The 19656-nt window shown below is 42.8% G+C and overlaps 1 protein-coding gene across 11 annotated transcripts in view; it reads left to right on the forward strand.

The window, feature by feature from the left end:
• The window catches only part of KIF1B (kinesin family member 1B), a 144298-nt gene that overhangs the window by 23526 nt on the left and 101116 nt on the right, over window positions 1-19656 (forward strand). For all 11 annotated transcript variants that reach the window (XM_082685365.1, XM_082685366.1, XM_082685372.1 and 8 more), the window contains exons 3-4: window positions 18158-18234; window positions 18984-19163. In XM_082685365.1, coding sequence (XP_082541491.1) covers window positions 18158-18234; window positions 18984-19163 — 257 coding nt within the window. The remainder of the gene's footprint in view (window positions 1-18157; window positions 18235-18983; window positions 19164-19656) is intronic.

Here is a 19656-nt window from a genome sequence, read left to right on the forward strand (position 1 = left end):
GGGTGGCTCAGTGGGTTGAAGCCTCTGCCTTCAGCTCACGTCATGATCCCAGGGTCCTGGGATCGAGCCCCACATCAGGCTCTCTGCTCAGCAGGGAGTCTGCTTCCCTTCCTCTCTCTCTGCCTGCCTCTCTGCCTACTTGTGATCTCTGTCTGTTAAATAAATAAATAAATAAATCCCATTATATTCCAAGTTTCTCCCACTTTGGAAGCATTTTTTTTAATTGTCTAATTACTCTTAAAAAGGAAAGTGGGGCAGAATTAATGGTTGAACTGCTCACATTAATGGTAAATGTGGAGACTTTGAAACCGCATGAATTCCCCTCAGAAAAACAGGAGGGTAGGTAAAGCTGGTTCCCACATGGTCCTTTAGGTGATTAAACTGTGTTTGCTTCGCCTTTAACCACAGGGACGTGTCTCTAGCTGGCCTTTTGCTAAGTCTCCTTCATGTATTTATCAGTCTTCTCTTGTCCAAGGTCTTTTGTTGTTTTAGTGCCCCAAACTTAGTGGACTAGAAGGGACCCAGATTTCCCCCTGTTAATTACTAACATGGTACATTTTTAAAGGCTTTTTTATTCACACATGTACATTTCTAAATGCAATGCTGCACATCATAACTGATACAAAGAATGACTTCATGTCCATTAATGAAAATTTGGAATGGAGGAAGGAACAAAGTGGAAGTTTGGAAAGAAAGACTTTTGAAAGGAATTCTTTTAAATCAGAATGTGTTTTCTAACCAATAATCAGAATGAGGTCTTCTTTTTTTTTTTTTTTTTTTTTTAAAGATTTTATTTATTTATTTGACAGAGGGAGATCACAAGTAGGCAGAGAGGCAGGCAGAGAGAGAGAAGGAAGCAGGCTCCCCGCTGAGCAGAGAGCCCGATGCGGGACTCGATCCCAGGACCCTGAGATCATGACCTGAGCCGAAGGCAGCGGCTTAACCCACTGAGCCACCCAGGCGCCCCAGAATGAGGTCTTCTTAAGTCTCTTCTGGGATAAGCCATAATTAGTTCGATCAGACTGAGTTGTAAACTTCATAAAACAGCATCCAGAGTGCTTTCGTGTGGCTGGAGATGTAGGATAAGGCCAGATCTTCAGCAGGACTTCTCCACCTCCACACCATGTGCTCTAACTGCAGAGGTGGACTGCTGCATTTTCTCAGGATGCATTCTGGGAGCTGCATATCTGACTCCCGCCCAGTCATGTGTCTCTATAACCTGCCCCCATTTCACTGAGACACTAAAACTGCGGATGAAGATTTAGGCAGTTAGACTTTTTTTTTTTTTTGTAAGTAGGATCCATGCCTGGCATGGAGCACAGTATGGGCCTTGAACTCATGACTCGGAGATCAAGACCTGACCTGAGATCAAGAGTCGGATGCTTAACTGACTGAGCTGCCCAGGCGCCAAATACCCAGACATTTAAAGTCTTAGGAGCATGATTTTTTTCTTATTCTTTCTTTTTTTAAATTTTTATTTACTTTATTTTTTACTTTTTTTAAGAGATTTTATTTATCTGACAGAGAGAGACACAAGCAGGGGGAGTGGGAGAGGAAGAAGCAGGCTTCCCGCTGAGCAGGGAGCCCGGTACGGGGCTTGATCCGAAGACCCTGAGATCATGACCAAGCCGAAGGCAGATGCCCAATGATTGAGCCACCAAGCGCCCTGCATGAATTTTTCTTAGAGCAAAAAACTGGAAACAACCCCAGTATCTACCAACAGGGGAGTGGATAAATAAATCATGGTAGATTTACATAAAATAGAATACAGTAGAGAAGAATTACTATGTGCACACACACAAATTATAAACAAATTGTAGCTGTATAAGCAACTCAAAAAAGAAACCAGTGTATTTATATAAATTTGAAAGCATGTAAAGCTGTTCTCTGTATTCTTTATGCTGTACAAACACACGGGTAAAACTATGAGGAAAAGTAAGGCATGCTTCAGAAGTCAGCCGGCAGGCAGGGAGATCTGGGAGGGTCGGCTAGGGGAGCTGCCGAGGTGAGAGTCCTGTTCTGTAACTGGTGGGTACCTGGGGTTTTGTCTTCTCGTCACAGCTTGTGCATTTTATTAAATAACTATATATTAAGATTTATTTATTTATTTTTAGAGAGTGTGCATGTGCACGAGTCGGGGATGGAGGTTGAGGGGGAAAAGGGAGTGTCCCAAGCAGACTCTGCGCTAAGCATAGACCCCCAACCTGGGGCTTGATCTCATGACCTGAGCCAAAACCACGGGTCAGACGCTCAACCAACTGAGCCACCCAGGTGCCCCTATAAATTATAAACTTTATGAATCTATCTAGTATTTGTATGCTGAGTACTTAATTTGAAAAGTATACAAACAAAGGGAGAAAACGAAGTTTTCACCCTGTAAATAGAGCTGTTTTTATCATGTCAGATGTAGAAGAAAATACAAAGATGTCTGTTTACATCAGTGACCAGGGCTTCTCGTGTGATGGGGACAAGCCCATGAAATTTTTCTCCTGCCCCCTCTTTCTGAATCCTTCTAGACACTTTTCAGTCCTTTTTCCAAAGAGAGGTATGTTTACTCTTTAAGTGGCATGTACGTATTGATTAAATGACACTCATTTGGTCATTGGCCCGGAAGAAGATAAGCAGCAAGAGGCTTCTTGTGACCCTGGAGGAACTCAATAAAATCTACTGAAATCCACGTGGGTACCAGTGGCATTAAACTTTTTTTAAAAATTTGAAATGAAACACTTTTGCTCTAATCAAGACTTGGAGTTACAGCAGTGAGGGTTGTGTGTATGTGTGTGGTGGGGGGATTAAGGTTGGGGAATAGAGGGGCCCCAGAACTGAGACTGCATTTACTCAGTTGGAGTTGACCGAAGTTGAGTTTGTCCTTTAGAATGACCTTTGGATGGTCTTTGAGGCTGGCCTTCTCAGTTTAGCACCGTCTGCTGGCCCCTGACTTTTCTGAGTACCTTTTTACATCCTGACCTGCTGTCCCCTGTCAGCCTTCAGAGCAGCTTTTGCCTCTTTTTCCTTGGGCCCAAAACAGACTTTGTATTTTCTTCTACATCTGACACGATGGTGTCTCACATGGCAGCCTCCTAAGCTGGTCTCCTGGAATGTATTCCTGAATGTACCCTCTTTTAGATGAGATAAATTATCATTATCTTATTGAGCACATCTTTTTTTTAAAGATTTTATTTGACAGAGACGGTGAGAGAAGGCACACTAGCAGGGGAAATGGGAGAGGGAGAAGCAGGTTACCCACTGAGCAGGGAGTCTGATGTGGGGCTCCATCCCAGAATCCTGGGATCACCACCCGACCCAAACACAGACGTCTAATGACTGAGCCACCCAGGCGCCCCTAGCACATCTTAAGTATTCTTCAAGGACGTGATTGTCATGGATATATAGTGTTCTGATATATTAATAAAGCATAATTTATCTAATCCCTTATTATCAAATGATTGAGCTTTAAAACTGCTGCTTAGGCCTGCTGTAAAGAAGACTGTAAGCCCACACAGGAAGGCAAGGAATTGTTTCTAGAAGGCAGTTTATATGCAGCTGTCTACTTGGCATCTCTGTCTGCTGATAAACATGTCGAACTCGGCGTGTGCAAAACTTCGTTCCTGATATGTCCTCTTCAGTCTCTGCCTGAGCTTTCCCTCAACTCAATGGAAATTCTGTTTTTCTGGTTGCTCAGGGCAAAAATCATATAATCACCCTTGACTTCTCTTCTTTCTTGCCTCCGTCAGAAAGGCCTGTGAGCTCTGTCTCAGAAGATACTCAGAATCTGACCACTCTTCCCTCCACTGCCACTACCCGCAGTCACCTCCTAGCAAGTCTTCGGGCTTCACCCCTTATTTTCTAGGACTCCCTCTCAACAGAGCAGCTAGAGCAGTCCTTTTAGAACGGAAATCAGCGGGCGCCTGGGTGGCTCAGTGGGTTAAAGCCTCTGCCTTCAGCTCAGGTCATGATCCCAGGGTCCTGGGATCGAGCCCCGAGCCCCTGCATCGGGGGCTCTGCTCAGCAGGGAGCCTGCTTCCTCCCCTCTCTCTGCCTGTCCCTCTGCCTCCTTGTGATCTCTGTCTGTCAAATAAATAAAATCTTTAAAAAAAAAAAGAATGGAAATCAGATTGTTTTTTGTTTGTTTTCTCCCCACAAACTCTAAGATGGTTCCCTTTTCTTTCAGAATAAAAGTTAGAGTTTGTTCTTTGACCCCTCCTCTCCCTTTGTAAAGCCTCCAGCCTTTTACTAAATGGTGTATTGGGTACATTCCTCCATGTATTCTTTAAGCATGTGATGTTAGAGGCTACATGGTCCTCTGTTATATTTATGAAGCGTGCGTTTTTAACTCCTCTTCTGTGATCAGACATTTGACCTTAAGTCTTTTGTTTATTCAGTAGAAATGTTGCTAGTGCCTGTCTCGCCCATACCCCAGGGTTGCTAGTGAGCATCAAATGGAATCAGGTGTACTGCAGAGGATGGTATTTGAAAAGTTGGTCAACATTTTTTTTTCGTGGTGAATTTTGGTATTTAAATTGTTATTTTCAATGGGAATGTAAATTTAAAGGCAGAAACAATTATACCTCTTCCCAAGTTGGAGGAGACCCTTGCTATTGTGTATTTACAACTGCTTTCTATTACATTTTGTAATTTAAACTTCTTCAAATACCTAAAAAACCTGCCATCTAGATTCTGAAACAAGAAGTCCAGCTAAAATCTCGTAGGAAACCTAGTCCTCTCTCTGTGCTGATTTGCATCATATTGTTCTAGTCTTTTGAGGTTGTCTAGATTAAATTCAAACTGTACTTCATGGAGGTTTTATAGATGCGGGTTTTTTGTTTTTGTTTTTGTTTTCCCGAAGGGAAAGCAGCCACCCCCAGGCTTTTCTTTCTTCCTTTCCTTTTCTTGAGATGTATTGGAGTTGATTTTTAAAAGTCCATGCTGATTGCTCTTGCTAGTTGCCTAGTGAAGTGGGCAGTGCTGTAACCGAGCTAGCAGAGTCGGAGAGCTGTTAGTGAGACCAGAAAGGGCCTGCAGCATCTGGTTATATGGTAGGCAAGGTACGTAATTAGATTTCATTCTTGGTAGTGTATTAACAGTTGCTTATTTTGTCAAAGTCATTTCCAGTGAGCTAAAAACTGTTCTTAGTTGCATTGCTTAGGGATGGATGCTCTGTACATACAGATGGTGAGAACAAGAAATGGGAAATCAGGTTTGTTTGTTTTAAAGATTTTATTTATTTATTTATTTATTTGGCAGAGAGAGAGAGAGAGAGAGAGAGATCACAAGTGGGCAGAGAGGCAGAGAGAGAGAGGAGGAAGCAGGCTCCCTGAGGAGCAGAGAGCCCGATGCGGGGCTCGATCCCAGGACCTTGGGATCATGACCTGAGCTGAAGGCAGAGACTTTAACCCACTGAGCCACCCAAGCGCCCCTGAAATCAGGGTTTTGAGAGCATCTATAAGAAATTAGATTTTTGTTATTCAGCAGACATAAGCTGGGAGGCCCCTAGGCTCGGAGAGCTTTAGAGAGAAAGAATCACAGAGGTGTGGTTACTCATGAAAGCATCTAGGGGAGACATCTGAAGGATTGAGGGATGGGGCCAGGAAAGGTAGGGGAATGTCTGGGGAGCGCTTTTGTTTTGGCAGAATAAAAAACCGTGTGGCCAGAATTAGCAGAAGCTCTGTGTGAATGACTGACTATCACATTTACTGTTTCCTTGTGACGTTGTTCTGTTCTGATACCAAGAGTTCATTTTGTAACTCTGAATAAACTTGAGGAGGCAGAATGGATGAAGGAAGAAACAAAAGCAGCCTTTTAAATGCCTGTTAATAGGGGAAAACCAAACCATGATTAGTAATTAACAACAACAAAAACAGTAATAAACACTTAAGCTCTGCCAGCCATAGTCAGGCACTTACAGATTTTAACTCACTTAGTCCTCACAATAATCCTATGGTGGATACTCCTATTTTCCCCATTTCACAGATGACTTGTCTGGGGTCACAGGTTTAGGAGAACTAGAAAATGAACTTGGGCTGGCTGACTCCAGAACCTCTCACTTAATACCTGTCCAGTATGTCTTGCCTCTCAAAATAGTAAGCTTTACTCTTCTGTGTAGAAGTACTCTCTGTGTGTAATTTGAACTTAATTGTTAGGTTGAAATTTATTTTGATGACGCTTCTTGATGCAGGGTAATTATGAATAGCAAGGGCATTCTTACTAGTTCCACCGTCTTTGTGCCGCCGGACTGAGGGGAGAGCGAGGCCTTCCAGAGCATCTTCCTTCCCAGTCACTCAGCATCTGCTTAGGAATAGTTATTAGCTGGGCTTTGTTCAGTGTTTGTTAGAGCTTGGGGCACCTGCCTGGCTCGGTAGAGTATATGACTCTTGATCTTAGCGTTATAAGTTCGAGCCCAATGTTGGGTGTAGAGATTACTAAAAAAAATGAAATCTTTTTTTTTTTTTTTTAAGATTTTATTTATTTATTTGACAGACACAGACTACAAGTAGGCAGAGAGGCAGGCAGAGAGAGAGGGAGAAGCAGGCTCCCTGGGATCACGACCCGAGCCGAAGGCAGAGGCTTTAACCCACTGAGCCACCCAGGCACCCCCAAGAAAATGAAATCTTTAAAACAAAATGTTTGTTATAGCTATTATATTAATTTTATACCCAGTTGATGCATTGTGACATTATAGAGTTAGTAGGGTTTTTTCCCCCCATTGTGTATATTTATTTTTAATACTTTGGGATTGAGTATATAGTGAACACATATAGTACATTTATATTGTTTATAGGATTTGGAATATAATTTTGTTATTCTAAATGATGAAGAAACTTATGGTTATAGTTCTGCTCGGTTATACTTCATGGCAATATGCTTTTATATCATTTTAATATGTTTCTAGAAATACATTATTCTGAGTAGGGGAAGGAACTGCTTATGGATTTTGGTTTTATGGTTTTGGAATAGGTGTACAGAATGGCTTTAGTGTGTGCAATTAAAAAAAAAATTTTGGGTATAGAAGCTTTTGGAAGAGGAATTCGTATTGAAGATGTCACTGGGATTTTTAACAAGCCGCAAACATTGCTCTTAGAAAAGGTAATATAAAGTTACAGTGTTGCACAATGATAAGTTAATTGTAGTTGCGGGCAAAATCTTTCATAGTTTGCCAACAGCAGTGTAATTGCTACATAGAGACTGAGAAATTAGATAAACAAATTCATTCTGGAGAATAAAAAGGTTTTTAAGTACAAATCTTGTTTTGACTGCCTTGTTTTCTGGGGCTTAGTAATTAAAACATTATTTCTGCATCTTTATGCTGAAGTAACAAAGTTGGGAAGAAGGCAAAGAAAAAAGGTGGCAACATTGGGGCACTTAACAGACTTGGAAGGCCAATTTTGACTAGAAGGGTCTCTAAGAAAGAGAAGATGGTCTTATGGTTCATCAGTAAACTAACAGCTGTGGAACATTTTGTGATAATCATTTTAAAGGCATTTCCATTTATCTTGGATAAGAGTCTTCCGGGAAGCCCTGGCGTGAAAGCCGCTGTCCTGTTCCTCACTGTTCTTCTGCTCTCTGATGGTAATGAGTGTCCGCTACAGCACGAGGAATAAAACCTTTAAGACAAAGGGGAAAAGACATGTAGGGCACAGGAAGAGAGAAACCAAGATCCTCTTCCCTGTGGACTGGGGAAAAAGTCTGGTCAGACTTTCAGTGCTGAAGCTGCCTTTCTGATTTGTGACAGGACGTAAGAAAACAGCTAGATGAGATCTGAATGGTGATGGGAGCCAAGGCACGGGAGGTGAGGGGAACAGTTTTTTGCCAGGAAGTCAGGAGATCCCTAGAACAAAGGCTCATTCCTCCAGGGGGCCAGAGAAGCTTGTGGTAATCAGCATTGTCATAATAATATGTAGCAAAGCTTGACTTCCTCCATGAAACATTTCAGTCTCCTCTCTCGGCTGTCCGGTCCCCGCGCGCTCGGTTGCCTTCCTCCCTCACAGCCCGTTCTCCCCCCCGTTGGTCCTCACCTCCTAGGATAAAAATGCACCAGGATTTGGCCTCTTTTCTTCCATCTCTCCTCTGTCTCCAGAGAAGACAGACCCCCTAGGTTATTTCATTCAGACTCAAGGCTTAAAGGGTCATGACTTGAAGTGGCAAGGACTCCCAGATTAATTTCTCCAGCCTGGCCTGACCTCTTTGTAGATCTCTAGAACTGTCCACCCAGCTGCTAACCTAACACTACTTGAAAGCCGAAGAAGTATCTTAAACTTAACATGTCCTCAGTAGAACTGTTGTTTTCTCCTCCCTGGGCACCTAAAGTGGCCCGTCCTTCATTCTCACCCATCCTTTTTAGTTTCTCAGACCAAATACTGGAGTCACTCTGGTCGTCTGTCTCTCTTATAGGACAGTCCATCAGTAAGGCTGGTCCCCTCTGCCTTCATAGTATGTCCTGACTTCAGTTGCTTTTTACCATTTCTGCTCTAGTCCGAGTCAGTGCTCAGTCACTTCTGTCTTTCTGCTTCTGCCTCTGTTCCTATACAGCAGCAGAGACCTATTTGGAAAGGTAAATCAGATTATTGTCACCTCGGTGCTTCAAATCCTCTGTGACTAGTGTCACTGAATAAATAAAAAAACCCACACCTTGGGCGCAGGGCCCCACAGAATTTGGTCTGTGATTAATTAGCTGATTGACAGCTCATTTTTTTTTAAAGATTTTATTTATTTATTAGAGCAGGAAAGCAGGGTGAGGGGCAGAGGGAGAAGCAGGCAGCTTGATGTGGGATTTGATCCCGGGTCTCCAGGATCATGACCTGAGCCAAAGGCAGATGCTTAACCTGGCTAAGCCACTCAGGGGTCCTACATCTCATCATTCTTTTCTCTTTTTTTTCTCGCTACAGTTGTGGTCTTGCTTTTCTTTAAATGTTACTAAGGTCTGTGCTTGAATTACCTTCTCAGAGTTAACAGTAAGCCCACCTTAAAAAAAGAAAAAGAAAAAGATTTATTTATTTATTTTAGGTGGGGAAGGCGCCGAGGTGGGTAGAGAGAGAATCCGAAGCCAACTCCACACTGAGTGTGGATTTCTAAGTGGGGCTGGATCTGATCTCACAGCCCTGGGCACATGATCCAAGGGAAAGCAGTCGGATGCTTAACCGCCTGCACCACCCAGGAGCCCTTGAGGTGGCAGTCTGCTTACTTTCAAAAGCCGAAGTGGCTCAGTGGTTAAACGGCCGCCTCTGGCTCAGGTTGTGATTCCAGAGTCCTGGGATCGAGCCCCATGTCTGGCTCCCTGCTTGGTGGGAGGCCTGCTTTTCCCTCTCCCACTCGCCCTGCTTATGTTCCCTCTCTCACTGTCTCTGTCAAATAAATACATAAAATCTTAAAAAAAAAAAAAATGAAGGCCACCCCTGCCACCTCCACTGTCATCTTGTATCTCCTAACTCTCCTTTATCTGTCTTCCCCAGGCGATACTATCTGTATTAGTTAATTATCTGACTTCCAGATGAGAACGTAACCTCCTTGAAGATAAGAGACTGTTTTTCACTAGATACTTCAGGTCTGGGGCAATGGTAGACACTCAAATAATTTGTTGTTGCCGTTAAAGATTATATTTATTTATTTGACAGAGACAGACACAGCGAGAGAGGGAACACAAGCAGGGGGGGTGGGAGAGGGAGAAGCAGGCTTCCCACAGAGCAGGGAGCCAGATTCGGGGCTCTATCCCAGAACCGTGGGATCATGACCTGAGCCAAAGGCAGACACCCAAGGACTGAGCCACACGGGCGCCCCATCAGATATTTGTTAAATAAAAGAATACTTTGAACATTTGCTTTGTGTTAGAATTCTTGACGTGGACTAGTCATTAATTCCCATAACAGTTCTATAAAACTAGGTGGTAATATTATTGTACCTATTTTACAGATAGGAAAATTGAGGCTTGTCATATGCTCAAGTTATAGATGGATGCTAAGGTAATAGTGGATACTTAAGGGGTGGTTAGATTAAAGCCTCTGTAGTATTCTGTTTCCTTCATTGCTAAAGTCCTTGGAAATGTCTTCTACAAGTAGTTTCTATTTCTAGGTCAACTTGTATTTTGATCATTGAATACTGAGTCACACTGTAAGACAAAATTCAGTTTTGGATCAAGAGACAGTGTTTCTGTTATAGGAATGGGCCTTTCTCTCTCCTGCCCGCACGAGTGCTACACAGTGGGACTCATGGATTTCTAACTGTCAAATCCAGTTGTCATGGGAGTCCTTCTAGAAATGGCAAGCAAAATTTCCCAAATATTCTGCAGTGGCTGCTGTGTTCTATGTAATTGGTCTCTATACTTCCACTCAAGCCTTCTTCCAGTCCACTCTCTGTACTGTAGTCTATAAATAGAATCAAGTCATTCCAGTGGCTTCTCATTGCCCAAGGGTTCACTAACTCCTTAAGGTTTCTCGGTGATTTGACTCTGAGATTTTAGTGATTTTCTTTGTTTTCCCTTGTACTTGAGGCACACCTGCCAGACCAGTATCTGGATGCCACGTGTGTCTTTTTACCCCAGGGCTCCCTTCCTGGCTTGGGATGCACACTGCCCAGTGGTTGGGAGCCTTGGAGCCCCATGTTCCAAACTTTAGTCCAACCTCTTGCCTTGGGCAGGTACGTTCTTCTGTGGTGCCTCAAATGTAAAATGGAGATGATAATAGTACCCACCTCATGAGGTTATTATAAGGACTAAGTGAGCGAATACATGTAATGCTTTAACGCTGTGCTTGGAACATAGTAGGCATTTAATAAGTGTTAGCTGTGGTTATCTCCACTTTCCCTAGCTGTCTCCTATTTATCCTCAGCCAGGCTTTTCTGTTTTATCAAATCAGAGTTTACTGACTCAAAAATCATCTCTCTTCAAAGTTTCTTTTTATACATACCTGTTTCTGTGTTCTTCTAGAACTCCATGCTTATCTAGCATGGCTCTTATCACAGTTTGAAAGTGTTTACTTATTTTGTGTGATTATATGTCTGCCTCCTCCGTTGGCTATTAGCTCTAGAAGGTCAGAAATAACTTGTTTGCTTGCCATTGTATTCCCAGCACATTGCTGGCACATAGTTTGTGCTTAATAAATGTGCCCAATGAATGAAAGTGCTGTTTAACTTTTCCTTTCTTAAAATAGGATCTTTGGATCTTTTGCAGTAGTGCTGCTGCTGCTTTTTTGCAGGGGATGGAGGGAGCAGAGGTAGAGAGAATCTTAAGCAGACTCCATGCCCACAGTGGAGCCCACTGTGGGGCTTGATCTCATGACGATAAAATCATGACCTGAACCAAAATCAGGAGTTGGATGCTTAACTGACTGAGCCACCCAGGTGCCCCAGGAATGTTTCTTTTGAGAAAGATGAATGCTAGCATGGAAACTAGTATTATTTCCAACTTGGGAAGCTTGGAAAGCTGAGCACAGTGAGTAAAGATACAGTGAGTAAAGCACAATGAGTAAAGATACAGAAGGCAGAGGGTCAGGGACCACTGGAAGACAGGCAGAAAGATCAGGAAGATGGACTTGTTCTTTAAAAAAAAAAAAAAAGAATCCTTATGCAGGTCAAGCTTGTTATATCTAGAATACTGGAGAAAACTTCACAGCAATAAATTGGAATGGTAAAGTGGTAGGTGTGTCTGATCCGAGATTCCATATTTCCTGTGAAATGTATACAGTAAGAGATAGTTCTAAACACCTGGGGAAGAAGAGGGATTTCCAAGCGCTATCCCACTCTTCTGCCTCCCCTTATATTTTCCTTTGTCCTTATCTTTTCTGGTGACCCCCATCAGAACATCTTCCGATTTAAAACCTGGTCATCTTTCCTTATGTCCCCTGTTTACCCATTACTGCTGTTTCCTAGAAGTTGTACTTCTACCACTGAAATAGAAATTTAGACTCCTTCTCTCCCAGAGATGAACTGTCTTGGCCAGAAGTTGAGTGAGTTGGCTGCTCAGGGAGAAAAGACTCAAGAGGCAGGTTGTGCAGGGAGATTCAAGTGCCGGTCCGCAAATCAGCACCACCTACTTATGAAGTCAGCACTGTGAGTGCTGCAGAAAGAGGAGTCATAGTATCCAGCTACAAAGAAGTAACAATCTGTAAGGAAAGAGAAAACTAATATAGTCATTGGTACTTTGGGTATGCATTGAGTATCTACCATGTGGCAGGTGCTCTCCTTGGAGCTGGGATATAACAGTAGATGAAACAGAAGTTCTCATATCATGGAACTACATTCCAGTGATGCACAGACTAAGTCAGGTGGTCTGGTGTGCAGTACAGACAAAGCAGGGTAACCAGATGGAGAGTGAAGGCATACTGTTTAAGTAAGATGGTCAGAACAGGACCATCTGCTCCCCCTGGTGATGTTTGTTTGAGCAGCGACCTGTGTGAGGTTAGGGAGTGGGCTGTTCGGATGGGACAGGAGCATTCCTGGTAGGGCCAGAGTGCAGAGGCCCCGAAATGAGAGTATATATCTGCAGTGAGAAGGGCAGCGGGGCTGGAGTAAGGGGTGAATCACTCCAGTAACTAGGCAGCAGGTCACAGAGGGACTCGAGTTGTCTTCAGTGTATGTTGGGAACCTGTTGGAATGTTCACTGGAGGCATGACGTGGATACGATCTGGGTTATTGTGAGAAGAGGACCGCGGTTCGCAGTGCCATCTTCCAGGTGAGAGAGGTGGAGGCTTGGACCAGGGCGGTAGTGGTGGTGGTGGTGGTGAAGAAGTCACGGGATTCTAGATTCATTTCGAAAGTAGAGTTGAGGGCGCCTGGGTGGCTCAGTGGGTTAGGCCGCTGCCTTCGGCTCAGGTCATGATCTCAGAATCGAGTCCCGCGTCGGGCTCTCTGCTCAGCAGGGAGCCTGCTTCCCCCTCTCTCTCTGCCTGCCTCTCTGCCTACTTGTGATCTGTCTCTGTCAAATAAATAAATAAAATCTTTAAAAAAAAAAAAAAGAAAAAAGAAAGCAGAGTTGACAGGGTAAGTCAGATGTGGGGTGTGAGAGAAGAAAGTCAGAGATGACTCTTAAGATCATCTGTTAAGAGTTGCTTGTGGAGATGGGTCTAGGTTGGTAGTATACTGTGTGTCCAGAGGAGTCTCACTAGGAGCGGGGAGGCCTTAGGTCTGGAAGATGCTTAAAAGGAGCCTTAAAAAGTGGCATGAAGGGTGATTTTTTTTTTTAATTTTTATTTATTTATTTGTCAGAGAGAGGGAGAGAGAGTGAGCGAGCACAGGCAGACAGAGTGGCGAGCAGAGGGAGAGGGAGAAGCAGGCTCCCCGCCGAGCAAGGAGCCCAATGCGGGACTTGATCCCAGGCCGCTGGGATCATGACCTGAGCCGAGGGCAGCCGCTCAACCAACTGAGCCACCCAGGTGTCCCATGAAGGGTGATTTTATAGGAAATAAAGCAGTATGAGGGATAGAGCATTTAAAACAGAGTTATGTTCTGACTCCAATCTTCAAAATATGCCTGGAGTCCATTCGTTGCAGAAAAAGTGGTGATTTATCCTAAACAAAGCCTGCACACTGATGATACGTGGTTCTGGGAGGCATGCTGCATTGGTAGCAGCGTTTATGTTGGTGAAAATAGTTTATATATTGAAGATACTCATTAATTACTGTTATTTCGTTCTTAAGTGCTTTCTTCGTTCAGTTGACTGTGATACAGAGAACCGTCATATTAAATATTGCCACATCTTATGGTAATACAATTCTTTCTACATTCTTTCTCTGAAAGTTGATGAAATGAACTGATATTTTATGTGTACATTGCATAGGTATGCAGTGTTTTCATTTTTCTTTTTATGCTCCTATAAATCATATAGGATTTAATGATATTAGAATTATACATGACAAAAGAAGGACATGCATCTGAGTGCCTGTTTGGTGTAGGGCATTGTAGAGGGATCCCCAAGACATGGTCCCTATACTGAAGGGATTTATAATGTGGTAGGAACCTCAGAGATTTGGTGACGCAGCTGTAGAACCTCAATGCAGCACTTTGATTCTTGCCAAGAAATAGAGTTTGGTTTTTTTTTTAAGATTTTATTTATTTATTTGACAGACAGAGATCACAAGCAGGCAGAGAGGCAGGCAGAAAGAGAGGGGGAAGCAGGCTCCCTGCTGAGCAGAGAGCCCAATGCGGGGCTTGATTTCAGTACCCTGAGATCATGACCTGAGCCGAAGGCAGAGGCTTTAACCCACTGAGCCACCCAGGTGCCCCAAGAAATAGAATTCTTATTTTACCAGTTAGTGGGTGAACCTCCCTCACTTTGGTTTAAGGATCATGGAATAGGGTTAACGTATCTACCAAAACACTGAGAAAGTTAAAAACAAAAAATACCTGTTTTTGAAAATTAGCATTTGTGTAGTGCTTTACTCATTTAATCCTGTGAGCTAGGTATTATTTCAGTTTTAGGGAGGACTCAGTGCAGTGGTACCCTAGGTGACAAAAAATTCTGAATATATTTACTTAGTGTTCATCATCCGTTTAGAATATTAACATATTCCGAATGGTCCTTTGATCCCAATCGCATTTCCTTCCCATTACATGTACTGTCCCCCCCCCAGCCCCCTGCCGCGTTTTAGTCATAGTTGGAAACATCCTGTTTCTTAGTTGGGTTAAAGGAAGTAAGTTAGATCTCAACTGTTATTAATTCAGAAGGAGAAAACCTTTGGCACATTAGAAAATATTAGTTCGTTGTCCTTGGAAGTAATGGTAGAGATCATGGGCTTCTGATGAGGTGAAGGGCTGTTGCTGATATTTTATTTTTATAACAGTGCTTTTGTTTGCAGAGTTGGAAAGTTTCAAATTTTTTATTAGGAAACATTTCTTTTTTTTTTTTTTTTTAGATTTTATTTATTTATTTGACAGAGAGAGATCACAAGTAGATGGAGAGACAGGCAGAGAGAGAGAGGAGGAAGCAGGCTCCCTGCTGAGCAGAGAGCCCGATGCGGGACTCGATCCCAGGACCCTGAGATCATGACCTGAGCCGAAGGCAGCGGCTTAACCCACTGAGCCACCCAGGCGCCCTATTAGGAAACATTTCGTATACTTAAGATAATACGAGACATATATAATTGTAAAGAATTATATAAAGCAAACTATCCTATTAAATACTCTTCAGCTAACATATAGAAATTATCCATGCCAGGGCGCCTGGGTGGCTCAGTGGGTTAAAGCCTCTGCCTTTGGCTCCGGTCATGGGATCGAGCCCCACATCGGGCTCTCTGCTCAGAAGAGAGTCTGCTTCCCCCCACAACCCTCTGCCTGCCTCTCTGCCTGCTTGTGATCTCTGTCTGTCAAATAAATAAATAAAATCTTCAAAAAAAAAATTATGCGTGTCTTCCGGGGCTTACACTACCCCCTCAAACAGGTAACAACAGTACTGAGTTGAGTTTTACATTGTTCTAAGGTGTTTTCTGTAAAATATCCTTCATATAAGAATTAAAATCTTTTAAATATTGTGGGTAAATTTCATCTTGTTTGACATAACTATTATGAAAGTAGCTCTTCAGAATTATATTTTGATTTACTTATTTTTGTTAAAAAGTTTTGTCTACATGCAGGCAGTTACTTAGAAGGCAGTTTGAGTTCAAATCTGTACATTAGGAAACTTAGATTCAGAAGCTGCAAAGATCTGAAAGGAGGGAATCTTGAGGAAGGTGAAAAGGATTTCCTGTGGATCAGGAGAATTGCTTGCGGGTGTAGTGTTTCTGCTGCTTAGTCCTAGGGAAGAGGGAACAAAGAGGTGCAACTGGAAACTATCTAGTTGTTCTTGGGAGAATTGGTACCAGCAGTGAGTAGCTAAAAGATGGAGTCAAGTATGGCTTCAAGGTCTTATAACAGCAAATTTCCTAGAGGTTCGAGAGTGTTTATGTTAACCATGTTTTTGAGCAGTGAAGACTACTTGAGGGTCTTGTCCTGGTCTCTGTCGCTGCGCCGCTGAAGCCTGAATCTGTTGCACATAGTGTGACACTAAGTTCCATTTGCTTGGTAGAGTTTGTGGGTAGTCTTCCATCTTTTAGGAACTGTGATCCTCCTAGTTCTTAGTTTTCAATGGGTAAGGAGGTTTTTTTTGTTGTTGTTGTTTTGTTTTTTTAAGATTTCATCATATTTGTTTGACAGAGATCACAAGTGGGCAGAGAGGCAGGCAGAGAGAGAGAGAAGGGGAAACAGGCTCCCCGAGGAGCAGAGAGCCCAACGTGGGGCTCAATCCCAGGGCCCTGGGATCATGACCTGAGCTGAAGGCAGAGGCTTTAACCCACTGAGCCACCCAGGGACCCCTGGGTAAGAAGGTTCTAAACAATGCCCATGATGTAATTTTAGGGTGTAGTCGTAGACATGTGCATACATGCACACATATGTATACATACGCATAAAATGCCTTACTGTGTTTGCCCTGGCAGTCGCTACATAGAGGCAAAGAGTAAGCCTGTAAACGGGTACCGTGGCTACGAGTAGGGGCTCTGGAGCCGAGCCGTCGGAGTCCGCATTCTGGGATGCCACTAGCTAGCTCTGTAGCCTTGCTGACGTTGCTGAACCTCTTTGTGATGGTGTCTCTGTACAGTGACGGTGACAAAACCTCTGTCTGCCTTAGGGGCAGGAGGGCAGGTCCGCAGAATGTTCCCAGAGCTCAGGGCTTACGGTGCTTCTAGCACTGCACGAGGTTGGCCATTATGTAAATCTTGTCCCTGGTGCCTTTTGGTTCATTGCTTAGGTTGCCGTTTGTGTGTGGGGAGATGTTCTTTCTAGAACCATGTCTCCTCGTCACATGATTCTGTGCAGTACGAGCCTGTTCACACTCTGCAGCAGCTGAGGTTTGAGCAGAAGTGTGTGGCCCGGCCGAGGAGCCCAGCGGGAGGGAGAACTGAGCGCCGCCGTAGCAACTGTTGCTGTTTGTGTCCCGGGCAGCAGCTGCCCCGGACGGTTATTTTTTCATCGTGATCTCACCGATAGCCTGGGACGTGGCCGTGCCTTAGGGAAGTGGATTGGCTGAGACGTCTGGTCTTTGAAGGGATTTCATGACCCTGTGTCGTGAAGATTCTCTTCCATGTGCAGCGGAGGCGCTAAGGCTTTCCGTGTGTGAGGAAGGAAGGGAGACTAAGCCTCGGGTTCAGCCGGTCCCTGAAGTATGGTGTGCCTGGGTTGGTCACACCTGAAATACTTTCAGTCGGGGCAGTAAGGCTTCGTGCTTTTCTGTCAAAAAGTAATTTTGCTGTCTCAGCGTACCTGGGTGCCTCAGGTCATGATCCCAGGGTCCTGGGATGGAGCCCGAGTCAGACTCCCTGCTCCCTTAACCTCTGCCCCTCCTCCCTGCTCGCACGCGTGGGTGCTCTCTCTCATATAAATGAGTAAATAAAATCCTTAAACCAATTTTGTTGCCTATAACATTCGACAGATGATTTGTGGTCTGTGATTCCACTGTAGACATACACAGTACACGTGTGTGTGTGTGTGTGTGTGTGTGTGTATAATGTTATTATCGAATGTGGATTTCAGAAATAAGACTGTCTTTCCAATGAATACTTAATTATCAAATGCTTTTCTAAAGTAGATAATAAGATCTTTAAAAAGGATTTACTTCAGGTAGTTGTATCCAGTAATTTTCTAATTTTTATTTATTTATTTATTTTTAGAAGATTTTATTTATTCGTTTGACAGAGAGAGGGGGGGCACAAGCAGGAGGAGTGGCAGGCAGAGGGAGGAGGAGAAGCAGGGAGAGCCTGATGTGGGACTCGATCCCAGGACCCTGGGATCATGACCTGAACTGTAGGCAGTTGCTTAACCAACTAAGCCACTTAGGGGACCCTAATTTTTATTTCTAATGTATTGAAATATTTATGCAAATAATTATGTGGCCCATTTCTGAATTTTGGGTTCTTATTTACCATGGTTCAGCCATAAAATACTTACTGAGCACCTGCTCTGTACCGGGCTGTGTTCTGAATCCTGGTGGCACCCAGTGGATGTTGATGGTCTGATTCTTCTAAATTCTATGTACAGATCCTACCTGTTAAAAATGTGATAATTTTTGTTTTTCGATTGCCTTCTTCAGATTCAGTGGTATGAATTTACTGATTTGGATGTTTTGAACTTAAAACAACATCATGTTGAACTAAAGAACATGTAACTGAGTGACTTACAAAACCAAATCATTTTCATTTTCTAGGTATTATTAACCCAAAGAACCCAAAGGAAGCTCCAAAGTCCTTTAGTTTCGACTACTCCTACTGGTCTCATACCTCGGTGAGTATACTTACGGTGCCGTGTAATAATAGAACAGTGCTGGTTGTCAACAGTTTTGAAAGAGCTTGAAGGTCCAGAAAGAGGACAGAGATGACTAACACCTAGGAAAATGGAAAGAGTGGGGCCCTTTGCAGTACTCTTCTTATAGTAAAGGACCCAAATCTTGCTGGCTTCTAGGGATTTTTCGTGAACTACAGCTTGCATTTGTTTCTCTTCATTACATTTTTTTTTTTTTTTTCTGTTTTGTGCTGGAGTAGGAGAGGTTTTAAACTACTGACAGAACCTGATGACCAACAGAAAGACCTGTGAAAGGGGTTGGACATTTGTCACTAAAAGCTAGGTTTATTGAGAAATAGCCATACTACCTAGAGTGAGTGCTGGGAAGTATTTTTATATGTGGACTTGACCTTTGAACTTTTAGTACCATTTTCCATTTAAGAAAATTTTCTTGTACCTTTCTGTGGATGAAGAGTGATACTTTTAAGGTTATGGAAAGTGACGTGTAATTGGGTGAGATAATTTCATGCAGATATTTTTATGTTTGGCTGAGCCGGATGACTGTGTGTGTGTGTATGTGTGTGAAATAAGAGAAAAATAAGCTGTGTAGAAAGGATTTAAAAATTTTATAATATATTTTAATAGGTGACTGTTGAGATTCCAAACATTTAAATTTATTATAGCAGTAATCAAATAAGCCTAGGAAAGAATACAAATAAAATGCCATTTATTTCTCCTTTTAATCTCTACAGCCTGAAGATCCCTGTTTTGCATCTCAAAACCGTGTGTACAATGACATTGGAAAGGAAATGCTCTTACATGCCTTTGAGGGATATAATGTCTGTATTTTTGCCTATGGGCAGACTGGTGCTGGGAAATCTTATACAATGATGGGTAAACAAGAAGAAAGCCAGGCTGGCATAATTCCACAGGTAAAAAAACAAAAACAACAAAAGACCTCTGTTTAATATTACTTTTAGTTTTCACTTGCTGTAACAATACATATTTTTCTTTTATTTAGCAAACATTTATACCGGGACTATCCTATGCAAGGGACAAAAATAAAATAAATCACTTGTTCCTTTCTTCAAAGGATCTAGTGGTCTAATGGAAAAGACCGACATGTAGACATGTCTGTCTTTAAATGTGGGGAGTTGGCATTCTGTAAAAGTTTTGCTGCATACCCCTGTCTGGGTATTTTATCTTTTGAACAGTGCTACCAGCTTCTTTAAAAAATGGTAGCGTGTGCCAGGCTTTGTTCTGAATCCTGGGACACCTGGTCGGTGTTGTTGATCAGATAGTTTACCAAATCCCATAATATAGATCACCTTTTAAACATATGATTATTTTTTAGTTTTTTAATTGCCTTATCAGAGATATTTTCCTTTTATCTTATTAATTTAATATTATCACAGTAAGCTTGAA

The sequence above is a fragment of the Mustela nivalis genome, assembly GCF_964662115.1.
Source record: "Mustela nivalis genome assembly, chromosome: 10".
Lineage (NCBI taxonomy): Eukaryota > Metazoa > Chordata > Mammalia > Carnivora > Mustelidae > Mustela > Mustela nivalis.